Raw genomic sequence first — 20898 nt, 5'->3', positions numbered from 1 at the left:
AGAACAGAGTTTAGAGGCGAGAGGTGAAAATTGAAGAAAGTGAGGCCAAAGCTTTTAAAAGCTCCTCTCCTCAAGCAGGGCTGCTTCGTGACATTTGTTTTAGAGCGTTAACTTCGGAGACCTGTCGCAATGATGGGAGGGGCACGAAGGGGGAAAAAAGCAAAAGGAGAGCAAGACTATGCAGGTGTGAATCCTCCCCCCCCCAAAAAAAAAGGTTTGTTGTTGAATGTTTGTGGGGATAGAAAGCCTCTAAACACACTGCTCCCTTGGGTTCACACCGCCGTCTGTGATCTGGAAAAGCCGTCGAGGGTTATGGGAATTTGGAATAAGTGGAGCGAGAAGCTGGAGGAAGAGGAGGGGGAGAAGAGGAGAAAAAGACGAAACGCGCACATAAAAGAAAGGACTTAGTAAAGACGTCAGGAGGAGGAAGCGTAGCAGGAATATAAATAGAAAGGGTCTGAGGTCTGGCTGCTGCTGCTATATATGGAGATGGCTGCGAGTTCTCTGGCTGCTGGAGGGAGAGAGAGGGCCGATCGATTGATTTATGTCGCCATCGTCATTGCCATTAGCGAGGAGAAGCAAAACAAAGCAGGGGCACTCCTGGACAGTACTTTGTGACTCCTGACTGAACGTGCGCATTAGCTGACATTTGTCTTGTTGAGGATGGCATTTATGGAAGGGTGGGGGGAGAAGGTAAGCGATGCCCCTTTTCAGTCAGTTCAAGGGCTAGTTTGGAGACAAACACTTCAGCAAAGGTCCCTTTTTTTGTACCACAACTCCCCCCAAAAATGAACTCTTAACTCACAGTTTAGATTTTAAAGCCCCAGACATTTTCTTTGAAACATCTGCCTAGTGTAAATGCAGTAAAATTTGAATTTACGGAGGCTTTTTACTGTTAGCTGGCTCTTGGCAATGCAGCCGCAGCCATAACATCCGTAAGTGGTGGTGAGTGGAGATGTTTAAGACTTTTAAAAGCACTTGTATTAGTGCAGTTGCAAGGGCCATTTAGGAACTGTTATTTGCACCATGTTTTTACATGATGGCTGGTTTATAAAGGAAACCACAAGGCAAACAGGGTTTTGTTTACTCCAGCACTATGATCTTAAATTTCAGGGTTACCGTAAAGGAAAAGCAACAAACAAATTTATTTGGAGATAGTGTTCAAATATATTGCAGCTTGACTCTTCTGTACAGGTTTGTCTAACACCGCTTGTTTTTATATTTTGCTTCTCAAAAGGCCTGATTTCATTGTAATATTTGAAATTGCTCTTTCAAAATATTTATTAGGAACTTGATTCATATCTGAATACTGTTAGGATTTGCTGTCAAGCCACTTAAAGACAAATTTGGCCTGCTGAACAACATCTCACAACAACAAATATTTCAGTTTGTTATGGTTTGTTATGGTCATCCACATCTCTGTAGGACTTTCCATCAACAAGAACCACCGGTAGTGGTACTTAGTACTGGTACTTAGTGGTACCAGTTTGGTGTTAGTCTGTGTTTACTGAAGTAAACACAAGGTTAATTGACAGCCAAAAGAAGGAGCTTTTCAAGCCCATCTGTCTTTGCTTCAGGCAGAAACTACTTAATAGAGAAGAGCAATGGAGAATACTTTAAAGTACAAACTACAGCCGACATCGGTGAACCATTATCTACCCATAATGTGTGGAACAAGGATCCGAGGACGAAATCAAACCCAAATTAACTGTGTTCCAGACAGTTGGGAGTCAGAAAATCAGTGGAATATGCTAAGTACCGTGATAAGTGAGGAGCTAATTACTGGCTACTGACGGTGTTTTGTTGTATTTTGTGCGTAAATCATTAAAGAAACAAGTTCATGAGGAGACTATGGAGTACTGCGCTTGCAAAAGATTTTCCTAAGTACAAATAAACTGTTTATTAGTGCAACTATTACCATAAACCAATTTGGAAACATCCGGAAATATCTGTATAATACGCAGGAAAATAGCATTTTATTGTCTTTTTCAGACTTTTGGCTCTTTGTCACAAACAGCCTGTCACAAAAATGTTCCAGTTTCTTTAGTTGAGTCTTCAAAAGAAAAAAAATCCCAAATGGTTTTTGTCAGAGAACTAGCAGCAAAAAACTTGACTGAATGAAGGATGGTGCATCTTGTACGTCACGACTCATGATTTTTTTATTCCGTTTCCAAACTTTGTTTCCTCTTTTCATTCACTTTTCTTATGTACTTTCAGGACTCACTACACAACTCAATATACAAAGGAGCGAGAAAGCGACGTCTAAACATAAACTTAGAAAGCATGAAACTGTTAATCAAACTACCTTATAACATTACAAGAGCATCAGGCTGCTTGAAAGCAAAATATAAAGGGAATAATGCTGGTTTAAAACTTTTGCATAGCTGAGCTAATGCAAACAGTAAACAATTATTACATCTGTGCAGTTTGTAAAGAGTAAATGACTATTTGCTACGGACAAGAGGACAAAGCGCAAAAATTTTGAAACCTAAGATACTGTGGAAAAGTTCAAGATGAAACATTTAAAAAAAAATAAAAATTTTAGTTTGTGAAAGCACTAATAAACTATGCCCTGTACTCCACTGCTGGTGAATCTTGTGAATGTTTTTCACATCCCGAAACTACTAGTAAAATTAAGAACTGTGTTATTGCAGTGTATGTTCCCCAATAAGCCCAAGATTTGAGCAGAACATGTCTTAGCAGGAGACAGTGTGATGTGAACATATATGTTGCTTGACTCTGACCACGGACACCTGCCAGACTAGCTAATTTTCAGTCCTGTTCCTCTGGAGAAAAAACTCTGACCTCGTGTCAAAATGCTCTTTTTCACACCCTCCACCCCTACGAGCGCTATCGGACTGCCAAAGGCAACTGGGTGAAACGCGTTTCCCCCTCCCAACAGGAAACCTCTCTTACACGTTAAAAGGGTTCTTCCTGACAAAACAGAGGGGTTATCCTTCCCTGTCAGCAAGCCGATCCCGCAGAGTTGGGAAAAAAAGGAGATGCGGTGAATTGCAAGCTTCTGACAGATGGGATGTTTTGTGAGGCAGCGGCAGGAATTCATACAGTGGATTCTTTGGACGAGAAGGCACTAAACATACCTGCTTAGAAGTGAGCTTTATCAAGGATCCTTCGTAACCCTGAGAAAAAAAAACAAAACAGAAATATGATGTAGGGAAAGAGAACCTTGCAATAGTATTCATACCCTTTGGCAAATGTACCTTTAATGTATTTTTTTATGTAATAAATCAAAACTGTTAAATGGTAAAAAAAAAAAAAATAAATAAAATAAAAATAAAGAATCTGAAAAGTGTGCATTTGTATTTAGCATTATTAACTCAGATTCCCCTAAATTCAAATATATGCCTTTATAAGCTGCCGACTTAGTAAATAGAGTCCGTCTTTGTGGAAATTGATCTTAATATAATGTCAGCAGGTTTTTAGAGAATATTAGAGGCTAAACATGTAGTACACCGGTCTGAAAGTGGAGTAAGAATATATCAGGGTCAGGTTATTTCCCAAGCCTGCTCACAGGAAATGTCCAACTAAACTGACAGGCCAGGCAAGGAGAGCATTAATGAGATAAGGAGATGCCCAGGGGAACTCTGGAGGAGCTGCAGAGCTCCACAATTCAGCTATAAATCATAAACACATATGTGGGCTTAAAAGAAGAGCACCAAGAAGATGAGGGGGGGAAATCCATATGAAATTCCATTTAAAGTTTGTCAAAAACCATAAAGGGGAAAGCAAATAAATAAGACCAGAGTTTAACCTTTTGGCCAACAGGCAAAGGAAGCCGGTCAGAGTTGATGCAAATATCGATTTTAGATACAGAAGAAATTAAAACTGGGCTGGAGGTTCCCCTTGAAGCACAAAACAACCCCAAACCAGGTCCAGATCAAACTGAGACACTTGAAAACTGCTCCTAACAGACGGCCTCAGCCCAATCGAACTGAGCTGAAAATACCTGGCAAAGAAAAACGCCCGTCTCTAGATGTGTCACAAAAAAGAACGTTGAAGATTGTGCTTACAGCATAACAAAATATTGAAAAGTTTAAGCGATGTGATTACCTCTGAGAGGCACAGGCGTTTTATAACATTTGCTTTACATGGTAAGGCTGCTTTCTGGAGCTCTTAGAAAAAGACCATATGGATTGGATTGTTGTGTCTTATCTAATTATTCGAGGCTTCCAGCTCTCAACACTCATGATGTAAACCTTTCTACTCAGGGTACATACCAAAAGCATTGTCTAATAGAGGGATTACATGGATTGCAATTATTCAATCACTCGAACAGCACTGCTCTTGAACCATTAAGGTGCATTATTCTCGGGCGACAGGCCAAAAGAGCCGGCAACATCCAGGTTCGTTCAACTGGATTAGAAATCCCTGCCAGCGCAAGAGAGCGGAGCTTCTGAGGCGAAGCAAACAGCTTTGTTTTTGGATTGCAGGCGTAGAGCCACTTTTTCCATGATGAACACGCGATCGAGATGTGATTGAAGCCCGGCGTTAGGAGCACAGACACTTGAACCTCGAGGGAGAGTTTCCATTGCCGTTTATTTCATCACCATTAATGGAGGTCTCATTGACTGCTGGAAAAGAAACGGAAAGCAGCTAAGAATAGCGGCTGCAGCCCATCGGTTTAAAACATACAAACATACCTTAAATGGTCTGAAGAGGAGATAGAGCTCCCGTGGTTTGATATCCAGCGGTAGCCCACTGACGAATAGCGTTCGGACCTGAAGAGGACAAGAGAGAGGGATTATGTATTTTTCATTAACCTCTGTGGTTATAAATAGCCTCAATGGCTCTCTGACGGTGACATAGGAGATTATGAGGAACAGGACAATGAAGTTAAACAGTTACACTTGAAGATAGAGATACATTACTGTTCTGCAAGCACACTCCTTCCTGCACCATTGTGCTCTCCTGTGTAATCCACAAATGGCCAATCCCCCCTCGGCAGTTTCATCCTCTGGTTTACATTTGAACTTTTCAACTTGCAGCATGGGTTGGCATTTCTTGAGAATTATACCGTACTGTATATGTTGAGTACGTTGGCTGGGAGGAAAACCCAAACTGAGAGTGGGAGAAGAGGCTTAAGGGCAGCGGACAAACTCATGATGACTTCGATCAGGAATTTGGGCGTAGAAGATGTCGTGTTATGTGAGGCGATGAGGAGAATATATACATGAAGGCTTATTTAAGCAAGGTTTGATTTAAAGAAAGAAACACTTCACATAATGCTTTCAGGCTCTACTGCATCAAATACTATTTTTGGAGAAATAGTTCACAACCTCTGTGATGGAAAACTTCAAAGATGGAAAATTAAGCAGAAAAAAATTATTAATAAGCTGAACTCATCAGGTTTGAGAAAGTTTGGGCTCGTTGAAACATGGATCTGAAGACAAACATAAGAGAGGGTACAGAATAACCAACTTAACTAGTAACTGGGCTGTGACTGGGGGGCAGTGTCTTTATATTGCATTATAAAATGAAAAACTTCCCACTTTTTTCACTGTAACTACATCAAATTTACGTCTCTAAACTTTTATCTGATCTTTGTTGCACCTTAAACAAAATGCCTCGAAGAACATGCCGTATGTTGATGCGTTTACAGACTGAAACATTTTTAATTGTTTACTTTTGATGAATTTAAAGAACAGAAAAAATGTTTAATAAATTGGAAAATGTCAGATTTTAACCAATGGCCAACTGACTAGTTCACCATTCGTCAACTTGACAACAAACAGCAAGAAACTCCACTCTTCTAGTTATATATCCAGTTATTGCCGTGTCTGTTTAAATGAATAGAAAATGTTCATTTGTGAATAGAAAATGTTTATTAAAGAAGGCATTTCTCTTTTTTTAACTGGTTGGAATCACAAGATTCCACCTTAATCAGCCATTTAAGGAGGATGCTTTAAAACACAAAGTACCTCGTTTGTTTAGAGCACAAAGACATGTCCAACACTCACATAAGGGCTTTTAAATTTAGAACTGCAAAATTAAATAGAATATTTAAAAACAAATTAAATAAAAACAAAAAAAATCTTAGATATATGTTAGACATAAAAGATGCATCAATACTTTCAAAAGCAAGAAAAAGTTAAAATGGACACAGAATAACGGAGAGAACAACATTCCTTTTGCTCCAGTCATTTAATGAGGAATTTCTAATTTTGCTCTCAATTCTCTCATCAAAGTCAGTATGCGACTCCTTTACTTTTCCAGCCTGGTCAGTCGCACAATGGAAAACCCACCCTCCTTGTCTAAAAAAGGCTGGTGTGAACAACAGCAGCAGCAACAGCTCTGTCCTCACATTCAGACCCATTAGGACCCGAGCTGGGGTTTGGTAAACACAGACATAGCAGCACTATGGAGCACAGGTGCCGAGGAGTCGTTTCATGCTGCTGAGAGCAGATCTAGTTACAGATTTGTAGGCAGCGTAACAGAAAATTCTTTAGTTACATGCGTCTGTGAATCTGTCTGTGCTTAATAAAGGGTCAGCCCAGGACAGCGCTGTTAACACATATCCAAATGTTGAATGTGACATTCACTGAAGCGACGGCTTTAAATCTCCGTCAAAAGATTCAAGATATAAGAAAAAAAGTAGCCTTTCTCCAGGCGTATTTTGCATGTATAATACATACAAATTAAAAAAAAATTCTTAAATATGCAATTTAGCTATAGTTTAACCAAAACGCGCCACCTTAATCCCAGTAAGGCTTTCAGAAAATTCTAGTTTTGTACACAAAGAGGATTTCGAAGCTCCCCGATTCATTAGATTTAAAACTCAGGGGACAAAAGGAGCTGCTGAACTAACACTACACCTCATTCCCAAATGTAACCTGATCCACACCCCCAAAGCCAGAGGCTGATCAACACATAAACAAACGCAGCTTAGCAACTGGGGGAGCAAAAGCATGGTCAGCGTCAACAAGCTCATTCAAACAAAGTAGAAAAAAAAAAAAAACGTTCCCCTGTGGTAACTCTCATCACGGCGGTGAGCTGAAACCTGCGTTGTCCTCACTTCACCTCGTCTCAGGCAGATATGTTTAAATCGACTCTCAGGAGGTTCTCCTCACATTAAAAAGTCGGCAGAATAAAATCAATCAGGCTCAAAGCAAATACAAAGACTACACCTTTAAAATGGGGTTGTAGGTGAGTCACCTTTACTTTTCCACCCATCCATTTATTGTTCTTCTCATCTGAGATCAGGTCAGCGGTGTAACAGATCAGGGTAGGGCACCACAACATAAAAAAAAACAAAACATGCAACAGTATTGGTGGATGTTGCAATAAAAGTGACTCGCAACATTTGTTTGTGGAAAAAGTTGCTTCTCATGGCATCTGCTGTTTTGGCCTTGAGGCAACTTGTCACTCCTTAATGACTTGAGCACCTTTATCACCTCTTAAAACCTTTCGATCCTGCATCACATAACTGGTGTCAGCAAATATACAGGCACAGAAAACCCGAATGCTTAATACTTTAGAAGTCTTTTAGAATAACATGAGTGTAACAAGTTGATATTAGCGAGTTATTTCGTCGAGCATCTGCGTAGGTTACTGGTCGACGAGGGTTTGAGCCAGCTGAGCAGCAGCGCATAGCAACAAGTGGAGGAGGAGGAGCATTTGGATACTTTCTGCTCCACGAAGCAAGAGAAAACTCCTGTAGCTTTCTGTATCTTTTTGATGGAAACAGGTTACAGTGGAGGAACAGCATGATTGTTCTTGAAATACCTTGATACCAGTAACCAAGCGCATTGTTATTGGAAAGTCACAAGAATAAAAAAATAAAGCTACATAGATTTGTGTCATTGCCAAAGTTTAGCAACAATTATTCCTGCTGAAGCAAAAAAAAAAAAAATAAATAGAAAACTCATCACACAGGTTTAATAAGACTAGATTAGATTAAGTGTAGTTGTCTTAAAGACAAAGATCATAATTGTCACTTTAACAGGAATTTGGCATGTGGCATAATAAATCCTTATCAACCCAGTGATCTATCTTGTCAAAAATCTCTAATTGAACGTCTTATCTTTAGTCAGAGTCATTTGAAAACTAGACAAGTTAAGACACACAACAAGGAGTACTCCAGAGCCTTGGAACAATGGGACATTCTTGGCTGCTTCGGACCTCATTCCTGAGACTTCCTGACGTCAGCTATTGTGATATATGAGCTTTTCTTTCCCTGCGTGTCCGGTGTGGAGCTGACTGCACACGTTGGTGATAGAGTGTGGCAACAGCTCTTCACAGCGTACATCTGCTGTTGATTACCGCGAGCGTATTGTGCCGCTAACAGAGTTGTAAAGGGGACTGCCGTCATTGTGAAATTTCATAATCCATTAAACCAAAGTGAAGGTCAGACCAGAGGCCAAGCAGTTATACAAAAAAACAAATCACACACACACACACACAAAGTCAAACCTTCTGCTACCGTTTTACTGGATTTGTTTTACTGCTTTCCTCGTGAGTCACATACCTACATTACCATACTGCTGAGGAACCAGGTCCAACAGCTTTGAGTCGTTGACCATTTATGGCGTGTTCACACACGCACAGAGTAGCGCGCGGGCGGGCTTCGATCAGAAACAGCAGCCTTTACCTTCAATAAGCCAGCTGAGTGCTTCGCAGCCGGCGTACCGGCGCAGTTCCTTGGCAACGCCTCAGCGGAGCAAGGCAGAGTGCGTAGCCCCGGGGCCAAAAACATCACATCCTATTAAGGCCACTTCTGCAGCAAGTCCTGGGGGGATCCATGCACCTCTAATCAGAGATCCCTGACTCCACAAGCACCGGATGAGGTCATCACCTTATTGGCTCTCCATCCATGCACCTCCCAGATTTTCTGATGCCACCCTGTTTGTTTAGACCAAGAAAGGGTGCTGTTCAATCAACAACACAGAAATGAAAGGCAAGCAGGAGGGAAAAATCTAATCTAATCAAAACGTCACTAAAATTTGGACGTAGCAACTAGAATATTTTTCTCCATTTCTATGTGTTTTCATTACAATCTCCAATGAAAGTTTTGTGCTAACAAATTAGCCAACCAAGGTTATGGCATTATGGCATCTAGAGGTGGCAAAGATGACTCGTAGACGTTCAAACCGAAGAAACTGGGTTTAAGTGAATCTGAATGCAGCAGTTTGGATGTCAGTGTTTCAGGAACTCCTGATCAACTGGGACAGACAACATTCCAAAAAAGAGGAAATATGCAGGGAGCAGCAGTTGTGTGGGTGAAAATGCTTTGCTAACGTCACAGATCAGAGGAGAGCAGGCTAATAGGCTGGCCGAAGAAGATAGAAAGGCAACAGTGGCTCAAATAACCTCTGGTTGAAGCAAAGGTATCATCACTATGTCACCTCTGAACATGCTGAACCTTGAAGAAGGTGGGATACAGCCAGATTAGGGGCCAACTACCATGAGCTAAAAACAGGAAACTGAGGCTGAAGTTCACACTAGAAGACCAAAGCAGATTAAAAACAACATTGCCTTGTCCAGTGTGCCTAAATTTCAGATGCAACATCCAGAAGGTAGGATCAGAGTTCAATGTATACAACATGGTAGTTGATCCAACAGTTTAGGCTGGAGGAGGCGGTGAAAACACTCTGCAACCTTTAGTACCAATTAGGTTGTTTTTTTTTAATGCCCTACCATAAAGTAATAAAACTTTAAACAGCATTTAGAACAACTTAACTTTCCATTTACTGGTAGCTAAAGTATCAAGAAGCCAAGAAAAATCCTTCAAAACTTGAATTCAGGTCAAGGATTTTCAGCAAGGAAACTTCATTTGGTCATTTTGTGAGCCAACATCAAGAAGATTCTTTTCAATAATCAAACAACAGAAGTTATTAATGTGTCATTTCTATTCAGCTTGCACTGTAGGCGATGTTGAATCTGCTACACCTTCTGAGTGAAAAGCCTCATTATAGTTTGCTGCACAGTGCAACTCCCGCGTATATTCGGTTTGACTGCGACGGATTGCTATTTTGACCGTTCCGTCCGTCTGTAATGAGTGACACGACCTTGTTGCAATGTGAGGAGATTGCGAGACATTTCCGTCTCCGTCCTTGAATGAAGGTATCAGACAAATAAATGAAAAAAACTGGAATTTCCTTCAAACTAAATAAATGGCTTTGGACACATCATTTACCACTAAAAATAGAAGTGACAACTTGACCATTTATTTCTTTAATAAGAAAAACATTTATTCTTTCCGAATTTGTGTATTTACATTTGAATGCATATTATATATATTTTATAGCAGTTTAACTGAAGTAAAATTACTTATTTCCATTGCCAAACATGATCAATAAATCTGATTATGAGATAGTATGGGTAAGTTTAAGTTTTCAGTGTTATTTGTTTTATGTGGTTCCTGTAAATCAGGCAAGTTTTCACAAGACCTTCGAGTTAGTGTTTTTTTTTGTTTTTTTTTTTTGTTTGCTATGTTGCTGTGTAAACTCATAAGTTTGTGACCAAATTCTTAATTACAATTTCACTAAGTTTTGCCAATATCAATTTTAGGTGAATTTTTAAGTTAAAAAATACAATCAAGATAATTCAAAAGTGGTTAATAAACCACAATTTATATTTGGACCAGAAGAGAGGTCACATAAAGCAGGGCTTAACTAATATTTCAAAACAAGTCCAAAATATAAGTGTTTAAATTTTAAATGGTAAAAATGGTAAACATCAAACTTATAGTGAATTCTTACACAATATACCAATAGGTTTTATCATGACTATTAGGTTTCAAAAAGGTCCACAACATTTGAATCAAGCTGCTATGCTATTCCGATTCTCCGAGTCTCGTCACTAAAAATTGCTCATTTTAGGGGTTCTTCTTTCAGTAACAACTTTCACACTGAAGAGCATGTCTGTCAGCACAATCATGTGGTATTTAGCAATGATGCATTCAATGATTTGAGAAATATCTCTTTTTTTTAATTATTTTCAACCTGCCAGACAAGGGTCAGGGCTGAAAGTAGTCACCAGTCAATCAGCAGGTTGAGTTCCTCCTGAACTATTTGTTCTTTGTTAAAGAAGTCTTCAACAAATCCTGTTACAATTTTCCTGCAGAGCAATTTGCTGGACTAATGTTAGCATGTTCACCGGCTTTTAATTTGATTTATTCACAAGTTGGGTCGCAACATATTTCAGTGCAGCTTGCAGTTATTAGTGAGCAGTTTAATAAACCTAGTGCTTTGCTTTCAGAGTTGTTAAATTTAATGACTTGTGTTGGATGAACTAATCTGTGCACAGTGCAGAGCAAGCAAATAGACAGAGACACATAGACATAGCAGCTAATACACTCTGTTTCACTCCGAACACCATTACTCACTTTATGATAGAAAACCCTAAGTCATTAGATGAAGAAAATAAACTGCATTGGCAGTCATGTGTGCAAAATAATACTCTCTGTATTAATGCCATGGATTAAGGTAATTAGCCAATATTTATCACAGTTCTTTGCAATATCTACATTGCACACAACAATATTGTGATGCCTATAAATTTAAATATAAGGTTCAGTTCTAATAGACAGCGCTGACTTTACAAAAGATATCAACCCTGTTACATGAGTCTCTGGGCATCACCTACCCAAATCTCACACTGACTTATGTTATAAATAATGAAACAGACAAAACCCATTAAACTTTCAGCTACATTGCTATCAATCAAAGACTTCCCAGCCGCATCATGCTACCCGCCTCCCTCTGCCGCTGTCACGGCTCAGTGTTGGCATCACTCTTCATCATCCTCATAGCTTTGCTTCTTCATCTTCCACGTCAAAGGGCGTGAGGAGTGAGCGACTGCAGGCCCGAGACGTGTCAACCACCATAAATGGACGAGCCTGTCTGTCTGCTAATGATCACGGTTCGCCGGGTCAAGTTTCCCATTCTGGGTCAGGGGTCACAGGTTAGACTCGGGTTGTTTTTGTAGGGCAAAAGGTTAACTGTGAGACTGAGTGCACTCCGGGCGTCACGCCTGAACTCAGAGTGGAGAATGCCTTCTGTTTTTTTTTTTTTTTTATCGTCTCTCTAAGTCCTACGAGTGCGTTTGACGAACAATTACGACTCAGTGAGACTCTGTAAATGTTCCAACAGGTTGACCTTTAAAACAAATGACCTAGTAGGCTTGCACTCTGCTCTTCTTTTGCTCTATTCTTTCTGCCTCCACAAGAAGTTTTCTTGTTTATAATCTGACCTAGAAACAAAAAAAAAAAATCTGTTCTCTGAATTTCAACAAAACAGCTTCTTTGGCATCATGTGAAAGGGGACACATGCATATATATATATATATATATTTTTTTTTTTTCTTCACAGATTGTCAGCCCCACATCAGTTTGACTCAATTGTCAGCTTAAGAGCTCATCGAAATGACTCTGAAGCAACATGATCTCTTCTTCCTTTCTGACATCTAATGAGTCTCCTCGAATGGACTTAAAATTCCTTAGGGCTCATTAATTTGAACTAATCTCCGCTTCGGTGTTCATCAGCCTCTCCTTTTGTCGCCGGTCGACCAAGTGAACGCCTAAATTCGCTGGTTGTGTTGTGGATGGATGAGCTGAGGGTAAGCGAGGACAAATTAAAAAAAATAATAAAAAAAAAAAAACACAAAAAACAAACACCAGATCCTGAGTCATCGGCAACAAAGTGGGTGAAAACAAGTCACCATTTGTCAAATCTTTATCATCGTCTGTCACAGTCTGTTAACCAGAACCGTTAGTTTCTGACTTAGGCGTGTTACACTCTTATTGATTCACTATCAGTACCAGAGGTTTGTTTGTGTTTTGATTTACATTTATTTGCAGAAATCGCAAGAGATCCTCTAATTATAATTTATATATTAGTTTGGAATGTTTGTCATTCACCATGTGCCATAATACTGCTAAAATAAACATTAAAATTCGAGCCTTTTAATAGAGTAGAAAAAATAGGGTTAGAGAACACAGCCACACGCAAAACGTTCTATTTTAACAGTTAATATGCACATTATACCGTAACATGCATTAACACACAGCGTGGAAAGCCCATTTGGCTCTAACGTAGAAGCTAATATCCATGGTCTTTCTTGCCTCTGTCCCTGAGAGTACAGAAAATCACTGGAGAGGAAAATGATTGGCGCTCATGGATTGACTGCTTCTCAAACGACAACCAATAGCGTGTCAGGTAGCGCCCAGGTGTTTCAGCTTAGCAAGCTGCATTTTAGATAGGCCTGATGAAAATATTCACAAACAGGCAGATGTTCTGCAAATACAGAGTTACCTTCCGCAGAAAACTCCACAAGTAGTGAACTGCGATTTGGCGGGGGTCCACTGTATAAATTTTACTTTTCTGTAAGCAAAGAAAATGTGCACGGTCCTTATTTCAGCCAGCTGGCCTGCAGTGTGCACCAACGGAGTGAGTAGCTTCATCTTCCATTCCTTAAATTCATCTGAAACCACAGGAATAGCATGAAGGATAATGGCGGCGTGTTTCTTTTTATTATTGGACTTTTTCAGACCAAGAAGAAAGAAGGTCATCATAACCTCAAATAGATTATCAAATAGATCAAGCATTTCAAGGCTAACTATAAATATAAATAACTATAAATATTTGCCAATAACTCTTGAGGTGCTGGAGCTAATGTAGGCTTTGGCTGTACTTCAAATTGAATATACGCTGGTAAGATCACGTGATCAGAAAAAAGAGGAGGGAGAGTTGTCAGTCATCGGCACGCCGTTTCCTTCCGGTCGGAGTCCCTCCTCAACTTCCACAAGCCAAAACCAGCCCCTGATCTCAACATCTTTCACCCTGCAGCCCGATAAAGGATAAGGGGGTACGTCCACCGGGACATAAATAGGGGCAAGCAGGATGGAAACGACGGGAGTAGACAGCTCGGCAAATTATAAACGGTGCCAGGGTGGAGCGAGGGAAAGTGGGAGGAAACGGCAAGAGAACAAGATAAAGGCAGAGACAGGGGAGAAAAAGGGTGGGACAAAGGAAAGACGGGAGGGAAGGAAACAGAGGGCAAGGGAGATAAAAAGCAGCGGCAGAGGATGGATGAATGGAGGGAAGAAATTAGATGAAATAGCGAGTCTGAGAAAGAGTAATGAACATAAAAAGGATCTCAATAGCAGGTGTGAAGACTGAGAGCATACACTCCACGCTGTGAGGTGGATAATTATAGCCCGTGAGTGAGTAATATTTAGTAAAGCTGACAGCATGACAAAGGACGGTAAAATGTCTCACACATCTAGGGAAAAAGTTCGCACTTCCTCCATCACAGCGCAGTTTCATCATATCATTAACTACGAAACAAACTGAGATCCGACAGCCGAGGTCTTTTAGGGGAAGCAGCACCAAATATATTGTATATATATATATATAAATATATATTCATCTGAGAAGAAAAAGTGGGAGACAAGTAACAGTACTATAAATATATATGTATGGTTTTTTTTTATTCTCACATCTGTCCTGACGACGCTCTGCTTTCTTGTTGTCTTTTCAAATACCTCTTGTCGCGCTGCTGACAAATGGCTAAGATAAGATGACAATTCCCCACAGGCTTTTATAAATAAACTCCATCCTCTCTGACTGTCAGACTGAGCAAGGTTTTATGGTTTCTGTGTGGCAGTAAAGGTGGCTTGTTGACGTCTATATTGCCCTCACCTGACTCAGGGTTTTGTTCTTCTTATTTATTTTTTGTAATATTGTGTTTTTATGTCTTCCTTGAATTGTCGCAGGCTGGGGCTACTGTAGATCCTTTGTCCGGTCAGATTCTCCGTCCGTTCGCACCCCATCGTGCCGACCCCTCCTCCCTCAGGTAACGTTTCATGTCACAGAGAGTTAGCGTATCGCCGTGCCCTTTTCATAGATACATCCACACGCACACGGATCACACGCATCCCCAACGCCGCCACCGCGCTGCCCATGGAGCTTCTCCAGCAGCGAGACTCACCCCGCCCCACAACCTAAGAACAACAACAACAAAAAAAAAGGTCACGCTTGCTGCCCACATGACCTGCTATGTTGAAGAGGATACCTGAAGCAGGCCAAGCACAACTCAATTACACCCCGAGGGGGTGGGGGGGGAAGACGCACCACGTTCGCTGAATTCGTTTGTGCAATATTCCCCGTAACTTTGAGAACATTCAACAGGTATTAAGGGGGTTCAAGGACCGTACTTAGCAGGACTTTTACATCTGTGATCTTTTCTGTCCAGAAACTGAAGCTTGGCACATCGACCCGGTAATCGGGTTTCATCTTAAGCAGACATAAGACATAGAGAGGCGAACCAACAACAAACAGGTGAAAGGCCAAGCCGACAGTTGGCTGGCAGAGATCAGATGCACTTCATATTCTCCATTTGCCTTTTCCATCCTCCTCCGTTTCTCCACTGACTGTCAGAACACAGTGAAAGAGGCCAAGAAGAAGCCATAATGTCTTTTCTGTTCCAACACGCCGTCGAGAATCCAAAGATGTTTAATGAAATCCAGTCAAACTCCTTAAATCAGCCGATCAGTTTGTCTCTGGCTGATACTGATTAATCTGGTCCAGGTATTCTTTTTAAGTCGATTCTCATTCTGTTTATTGTTAAATACAAAGTTTCTCATGCAAACTTTTTTGAAATATGTAAAGCCACCGCTACCATAAAAAAAAACACACATACTGCCAGTTCTCTGATATAGGGAGTGGTTAGAAGTGAACCAGCAGAAAATGAAGGAATTACAAGATTGTCACCGTTAATCTTTCATCAAAGCATATGAACCTAACTTTTATCATTTTTGAACTACTTGACGAAAAAAAGCTTTTACCAACATAAGTTGTAAAATATATACATATTTACCTGCTTATTTGGAAAAACTTGCATAAATAAAGGTCTTGTGTTACCTTTGCTCATTAGTAAGGTATCAATTAAAGACAAAACCCACAAAAATAATGTAAAAAATTGCTCCTATATATTAAGGTTATACTATGGTTTAAATACATTACACCTTCAAAACTGCAATAAATTTTAAAAAATAAATAAAAAGGATGAGGTTTGAACTGCTTTTAGAAGTTGGTCAAAGTATAAAAATCTTCCTTCCATTGTATAAAATGTCAACAAAGTGCTGCCCCTCCCCCACATACTGCTGCTACCTGGCAGTAAATTGGTACTGGTAAGAAGCTAAAGGAGTAACACTTATATCAAAAATTATTTTACACCAGGTAAACAACAAGCATCTTAACATCACCATTTAGTTCAGTAGTCTGACTAGTTAACAAGCCAAAACAAAACTATTATTCCAGCTCTCTATAAAGAGAAAAACAAAAAAATATGGATAATACCCCCCTCCCAAAAAAAACAAAAAAAACAAATGATACTGATAATGTACCTATGATTAGAGCTGCACTGATTTCCAGCTTTACTTGAGATCTGATTGGTTACAATTTTTCTGAGTTACGAACTATAGTAAGACAAAGAAATCTGCTATAAGTACTTTTACTTTGACAAAAGGTCGTTTAGTAGTGATAGAGAAAACTGGTTGATTCCAGTATCTTTCTAGTGGACTGGTGCATTATAACTACAACCAGAAGTAATGTCACATTTTTTTAAGCTGAATTCGGTAGATCTGTTTTCCGTAAATAAACAAAAAGGTACAGTTGTTGGAAGTTTTTGCATTAACTGAAAACTGGCTGTTTGAATTTATTTGAGGGTCTTTTACCATCAGAGTATCATACAGGCATCAGTCCCACCATTTACCATCATCTATGAATAGGTTTTTTTGGCTGCCAAGTGAATGATGTCTCCACTTTATTTACTTCGTTTTCTCTGCTTGCCCTTTGTCTTTAAATGTCACCTTTCTGTTAACATTAAAGTGTGTTGAAGTCTCAGCGTGCGTAAATATCGGTCCCCATTATAAATAAGCGAACACGCATGCCATATCTCTCTATCGAACCCTTGTCATATCAGATTAATACAAGTCTCCTTTAGGGTCCGACCCAGACGTCTTGTCCAAAAAAGGTCTGGAAACCGGCCGCGGTCGAAACGTATCTCTGACAGTTACCAGCGTGTCACCTCAACTTCATCAGCAGCCGAGTGCTGCGAAACGTGAAAGCATCCAGAACACCTGATAATCGTGCTTATCGCAGGCAGCTCTCCAGATTAGATGCTGCAGGGGCCGAAACCCCTCCACCCCCACACGCCTCCTCCTGCATACCTCGCCAGCAGCCAGACCATGTTTGGTGAGCGCCGGTGCACGCAAGATAAACGTTAAGCATCGTCGACGGCGTGCGAGGTTGAGCAACGGAGCCGAGCTCGCAGCAGCAGTGCTTTGCTGGTGCGAATCAGTGATCCATTGAGGCGCAGGCTGTGCAAGAGCGGGGAGGGAGGGCGTGATGTTGTTCAGCATGTGAGAGTCACACCAGCCGGGCTGCTGAACTTTGCCTCTCATAAGGTTACAGTTTACAGTTGGGCAGTTAGGATTCAAGGAAAGGGAAATTTAAAAAAACGACGCAGAGAAAGCCCCAACTCGCGTTACTCTTTGCCTTGCTGTACAAACATCTACATCTCTCTGCACACTTGTGAACAAGTGGAAAAAACAACGACCCGAACCTCTTTCCTCCCTCCCATCCTCCCCCCTCCGCAGCTCAAACAACACAAATCATTAGAGCAAAGACAAAGTGGGGCTGTCCAACCTTATGTTAATTCGTCCAAGTGAATGCAAGTCTCGGCCAGTCTGGACGAGATCCAAACATTTCTACAACATTAGATTCCTCTGGCCATTACTCTCCCCGTCTCTGTGTCTGCCTTTCACACAGACAGTCCTCGTCTGGCGGTGCAGCCCGTCGACAGCACGGAATTTCAATTTCGAAAGAGTCCAGATATTTATCAAACAAACGGTACGAGGCGGGGGAAAAAACAAACGTTTTCATCAGAAATACTGTAATAATGACTCTCTGTTATTCAGTCGGGAATATTTCATACTATATCAGAAAGCAAATCATCACAGGTCAAGGTCATAGTATCTGATAGTGTGCGGTCAAAATTTTAATTACAACTGCAAAAATAGCAGCGAAAGTTCACTTTACAAGAGCAGCTGCAAATCGTTACTAATGTTTCAGCTCCAAGTCAAAGATATGACATGAATGCAGGATGAGCTGATGACTAGGAATCAAATGTAGGTTTTAAAAGGTCCTGCTTGGAGTCAAAATGCACAAAATTCTGATGTAATTTAATGTTAAGAGCTTTTTATCACTCTTGTTTCAATTTTATTTTCTGGAAACAAAAACGCGTAATGTTTTGTCCATTTCGTCTGTTGAAGTTGGTGATAGACCAACTGACTGGTTGACAAACTAAACTTGTCCATTTCCATTAAACTCCTGGGCCTCTGAGACCTGAGAGTCAATCTACCTGCTGCTGGAGATCAGAACTGGCTGATTTTTCTTGATCTGCTTTTTTTTTTTTTACCTTATTCTTCAAAGGCACTTAGACCACAACTCCCATCAATTCTGGTGGAAAAACGCATCAACAAACAGCAAATACTTTAACGCACTTCTTCAAGTCTACCACAAACCAAAATAAATTTCATGTTATAGGCTTTGATGTACAAATGGGGAATTCTTGCTGCTCCTTCAATTTCTTTTAATTCAACATTTTGACCTCTGTCAAGGAAACTGCAGCATATTTTTATCGTTACACTGTTTTTATATGCTACAATTAAAAAGAAAAAAAATCCAGATTAGTCAAAATCTAAATTCGGTGTCGGTCAGAAAAAGCCTGATCGCTGCATCTTTATACAAAACCAACGATAAAATAGATACATCTCTATGTTATTTGAATTTTATGTCAAATTTAGACAAGGATATAACAAAACCATTATTCTTGTCTATTACAACTACACATGTACCCTTTGTAAAAAAATAAGCGTCCCCCCCCCCACACACACAGTGGGAGGGTACTACATCATCTGTCATAGTGTAATCTTTGGTGTGTGGTTTTCTATAATTCAAATAATTATAGGACCTGGAACCAGATCATTTGTCAAACAGGCCACAGGCACAGATTCCCATCATTAAAAAAAAACAATATATTCTAATACCCAAACATTATATTACGTAAAAGAGTTCAAACTGAAAGAGAAAACTAATCAAAAAATAAATAGCAATTAGCATAAGAATTGGCATTGGTACTGGCAATTAAGAAATACCTAATTGGTACATGTCCAATTAAATGGACAAATTCTCAATATTTTCAGGACCAAACTGCCACTGACTCAAGGCAATAAGCTGTTTGCTTAAATACACACGTTTGTTTAGTATATTTGAATTTGACAGTATTCAGGATAGAACTGAACTGCCTTCACTGTTACGGATTGTACTGGAAGGAACTGCATTGATTACAATTGAATTTGGACCGACTTGGATTGTAAATAATCAGCCGCGAATTGACCTGCTTGTCCTGTAAAGTGACATCTGTTGCCACATAAATAAACTAAGCTGAATTGAGTATGTTTTGAATTTTTAAAAAAATGGCTGTGACTTCAACTAGCAGAGATAGAACCGCGTCCCAGAAGACGACCTGTCAAACAATCCGATTCACGAGGTCAGAAAGACTCAGACTGAACTTCTTAATTTCTCATCCTCTACCTCATCCGAGAAGTGCATAAACATAAACTCCCTGCATCTGTAGAAACCCTTCCGAGCTCGGGACCCAATATGGCATTACATCAGTCCGGGGCATGTTTGGCTATTCAGTTACAAACTGACGAGCCTTAATCAGATTTACTCCAAATATCTAACATAATCTGATACACCTTTTCTTGCAAGCTCGAAAATAACAATCCCTGTCCTTTGAACGGAGACACATCTGTGCCAAAAGCAAAGACGTACACAACCAACCTAATCGGAGACATTGTTGAACCAGACCGCGCAGCGTTTACAGAAACTGGACCATCATCTTATGTTTATTAGAAAAGATTATCTCACATTTTTTCCCCAACAAACAGTTCTGCTGTGCTTAGATGGAGGAGGTAACTGTAATGCAACAAAGACTTATTGCCTGCATGTTGCAGCAGCAGTTGTTTGAACTTCAATGACTCCTCTGTGCTTCTCTGAACTCTGATTCACTTTGGCTCAGAATCTCTTTTATAGTTGTGTTTAGAGGTCCAAACTTCCTGTTATTATTATTACCATTGCAAAATGTTTACATAAACATTGTCTCGGTTATCTAGGGGCAAAAATGTGAGCAATTTGTTGAAAACAAATACATATAAAAGCATATGAAATAAACACAGCTCTAAAATGTTATTGAATTAAGCTAGTTTTGTTTTTCCATGTCTAAAAGATTAAAAACCTAAAACCATCAGCAACAAGAGGCTTAAAATTGGTTCATTTTTTTTTTTTGCAACCATACTAGGAGGCTCTGCTTCATGTCTACACCTCTGTGTTTATTCATTAAAAAACAAATATAAATGAAGAAACACATCTAAAATAAATACACCTAAAGTTTTGATGAATTTGGACTAAACTATTTTTTTTAAGCATTTAATTTTCATCTCATTGTTAGCCTGATGTAAAAGCACTAATTACTAAATGCAGGAAGTGAGATTTGCAAGATTATGTGTGAATGGTACAGGCAATTAGATATTCTCACTTTTTCCTCTTTTTTTTTTTTGCCGTCAATATAGAATGAAATAAACAAAATACCCGAGCTGAAAACTCATCATTACTATATATGGACAGTGACGTCATGAACTGAAGCAAAAACTTTGCGAGGACAGGTTGAGGTGTGTACAGAGCAGAGCATGAAAAGCTGCGTCTGATTTCAGTTTTTCTCTCTGCTAGTCATTTCTTGAGCTCGTCATTTTACTTGTGAAAATAAAGTCCAACCAACTTTACATTTCTGCTTTCACGCCAAATAATCAGC

The 20898-nt window shown here is 39.8% G+C and overlaps 1 protein-coding gene across 4 annotated transcripts in view; it reads right to left on the bottom strand.

The window, feature by feature from the left end:
- LOC103145192 (RNA-binding protein with multiple splicing) overlaps nt 1–20898 on the bottom strand; it is a 45907-nt gene that overhangs the window by 24214 nt on the left and 795 nt on the right. For all 4 annotated transcript variants that reach the window (XR_001663399.1, XR_001663398.1, XM_016676626.1 and 1 more), the window contains exons 2-3: nt 4662–4739; nt 3102–3140 (exon numbers count right to left, since the gene is read on the bottom strand). Coding sequence is in view for 2 of the 4 variants with exons in the window: in XM_016676626.1 (XP_016532112.1) it covers nt 3102–3140; nt 4662–4739 (117 nt within the window). In the remaining 2 variants the exon portion in view is untranslated. The remainder of the gene's footprint in view (nt 1–3101; nt 3141–4661; nt 4740–20898) is intronic.

Source organism: Poecilia formosa, unplaced genomic scaffold (assembly GCF_000485575.1).
Source record: "Poecilia formosa unplaced genomic scaffold, Poecilia_formosa-5.1.2 Scaffold137, whole genome shotgun sequence".
In the NCBI taxonomy this organism is placed as follows: Eukaryota; Metazoa; Chordata; class Actinopteri; order Cyprinodontiformes; family Poeciliidae; genus Poecilia; species Poecilia formosa.
This window is presented reverse-complemented; position numbering and strand designations above follow the sequence as displayed.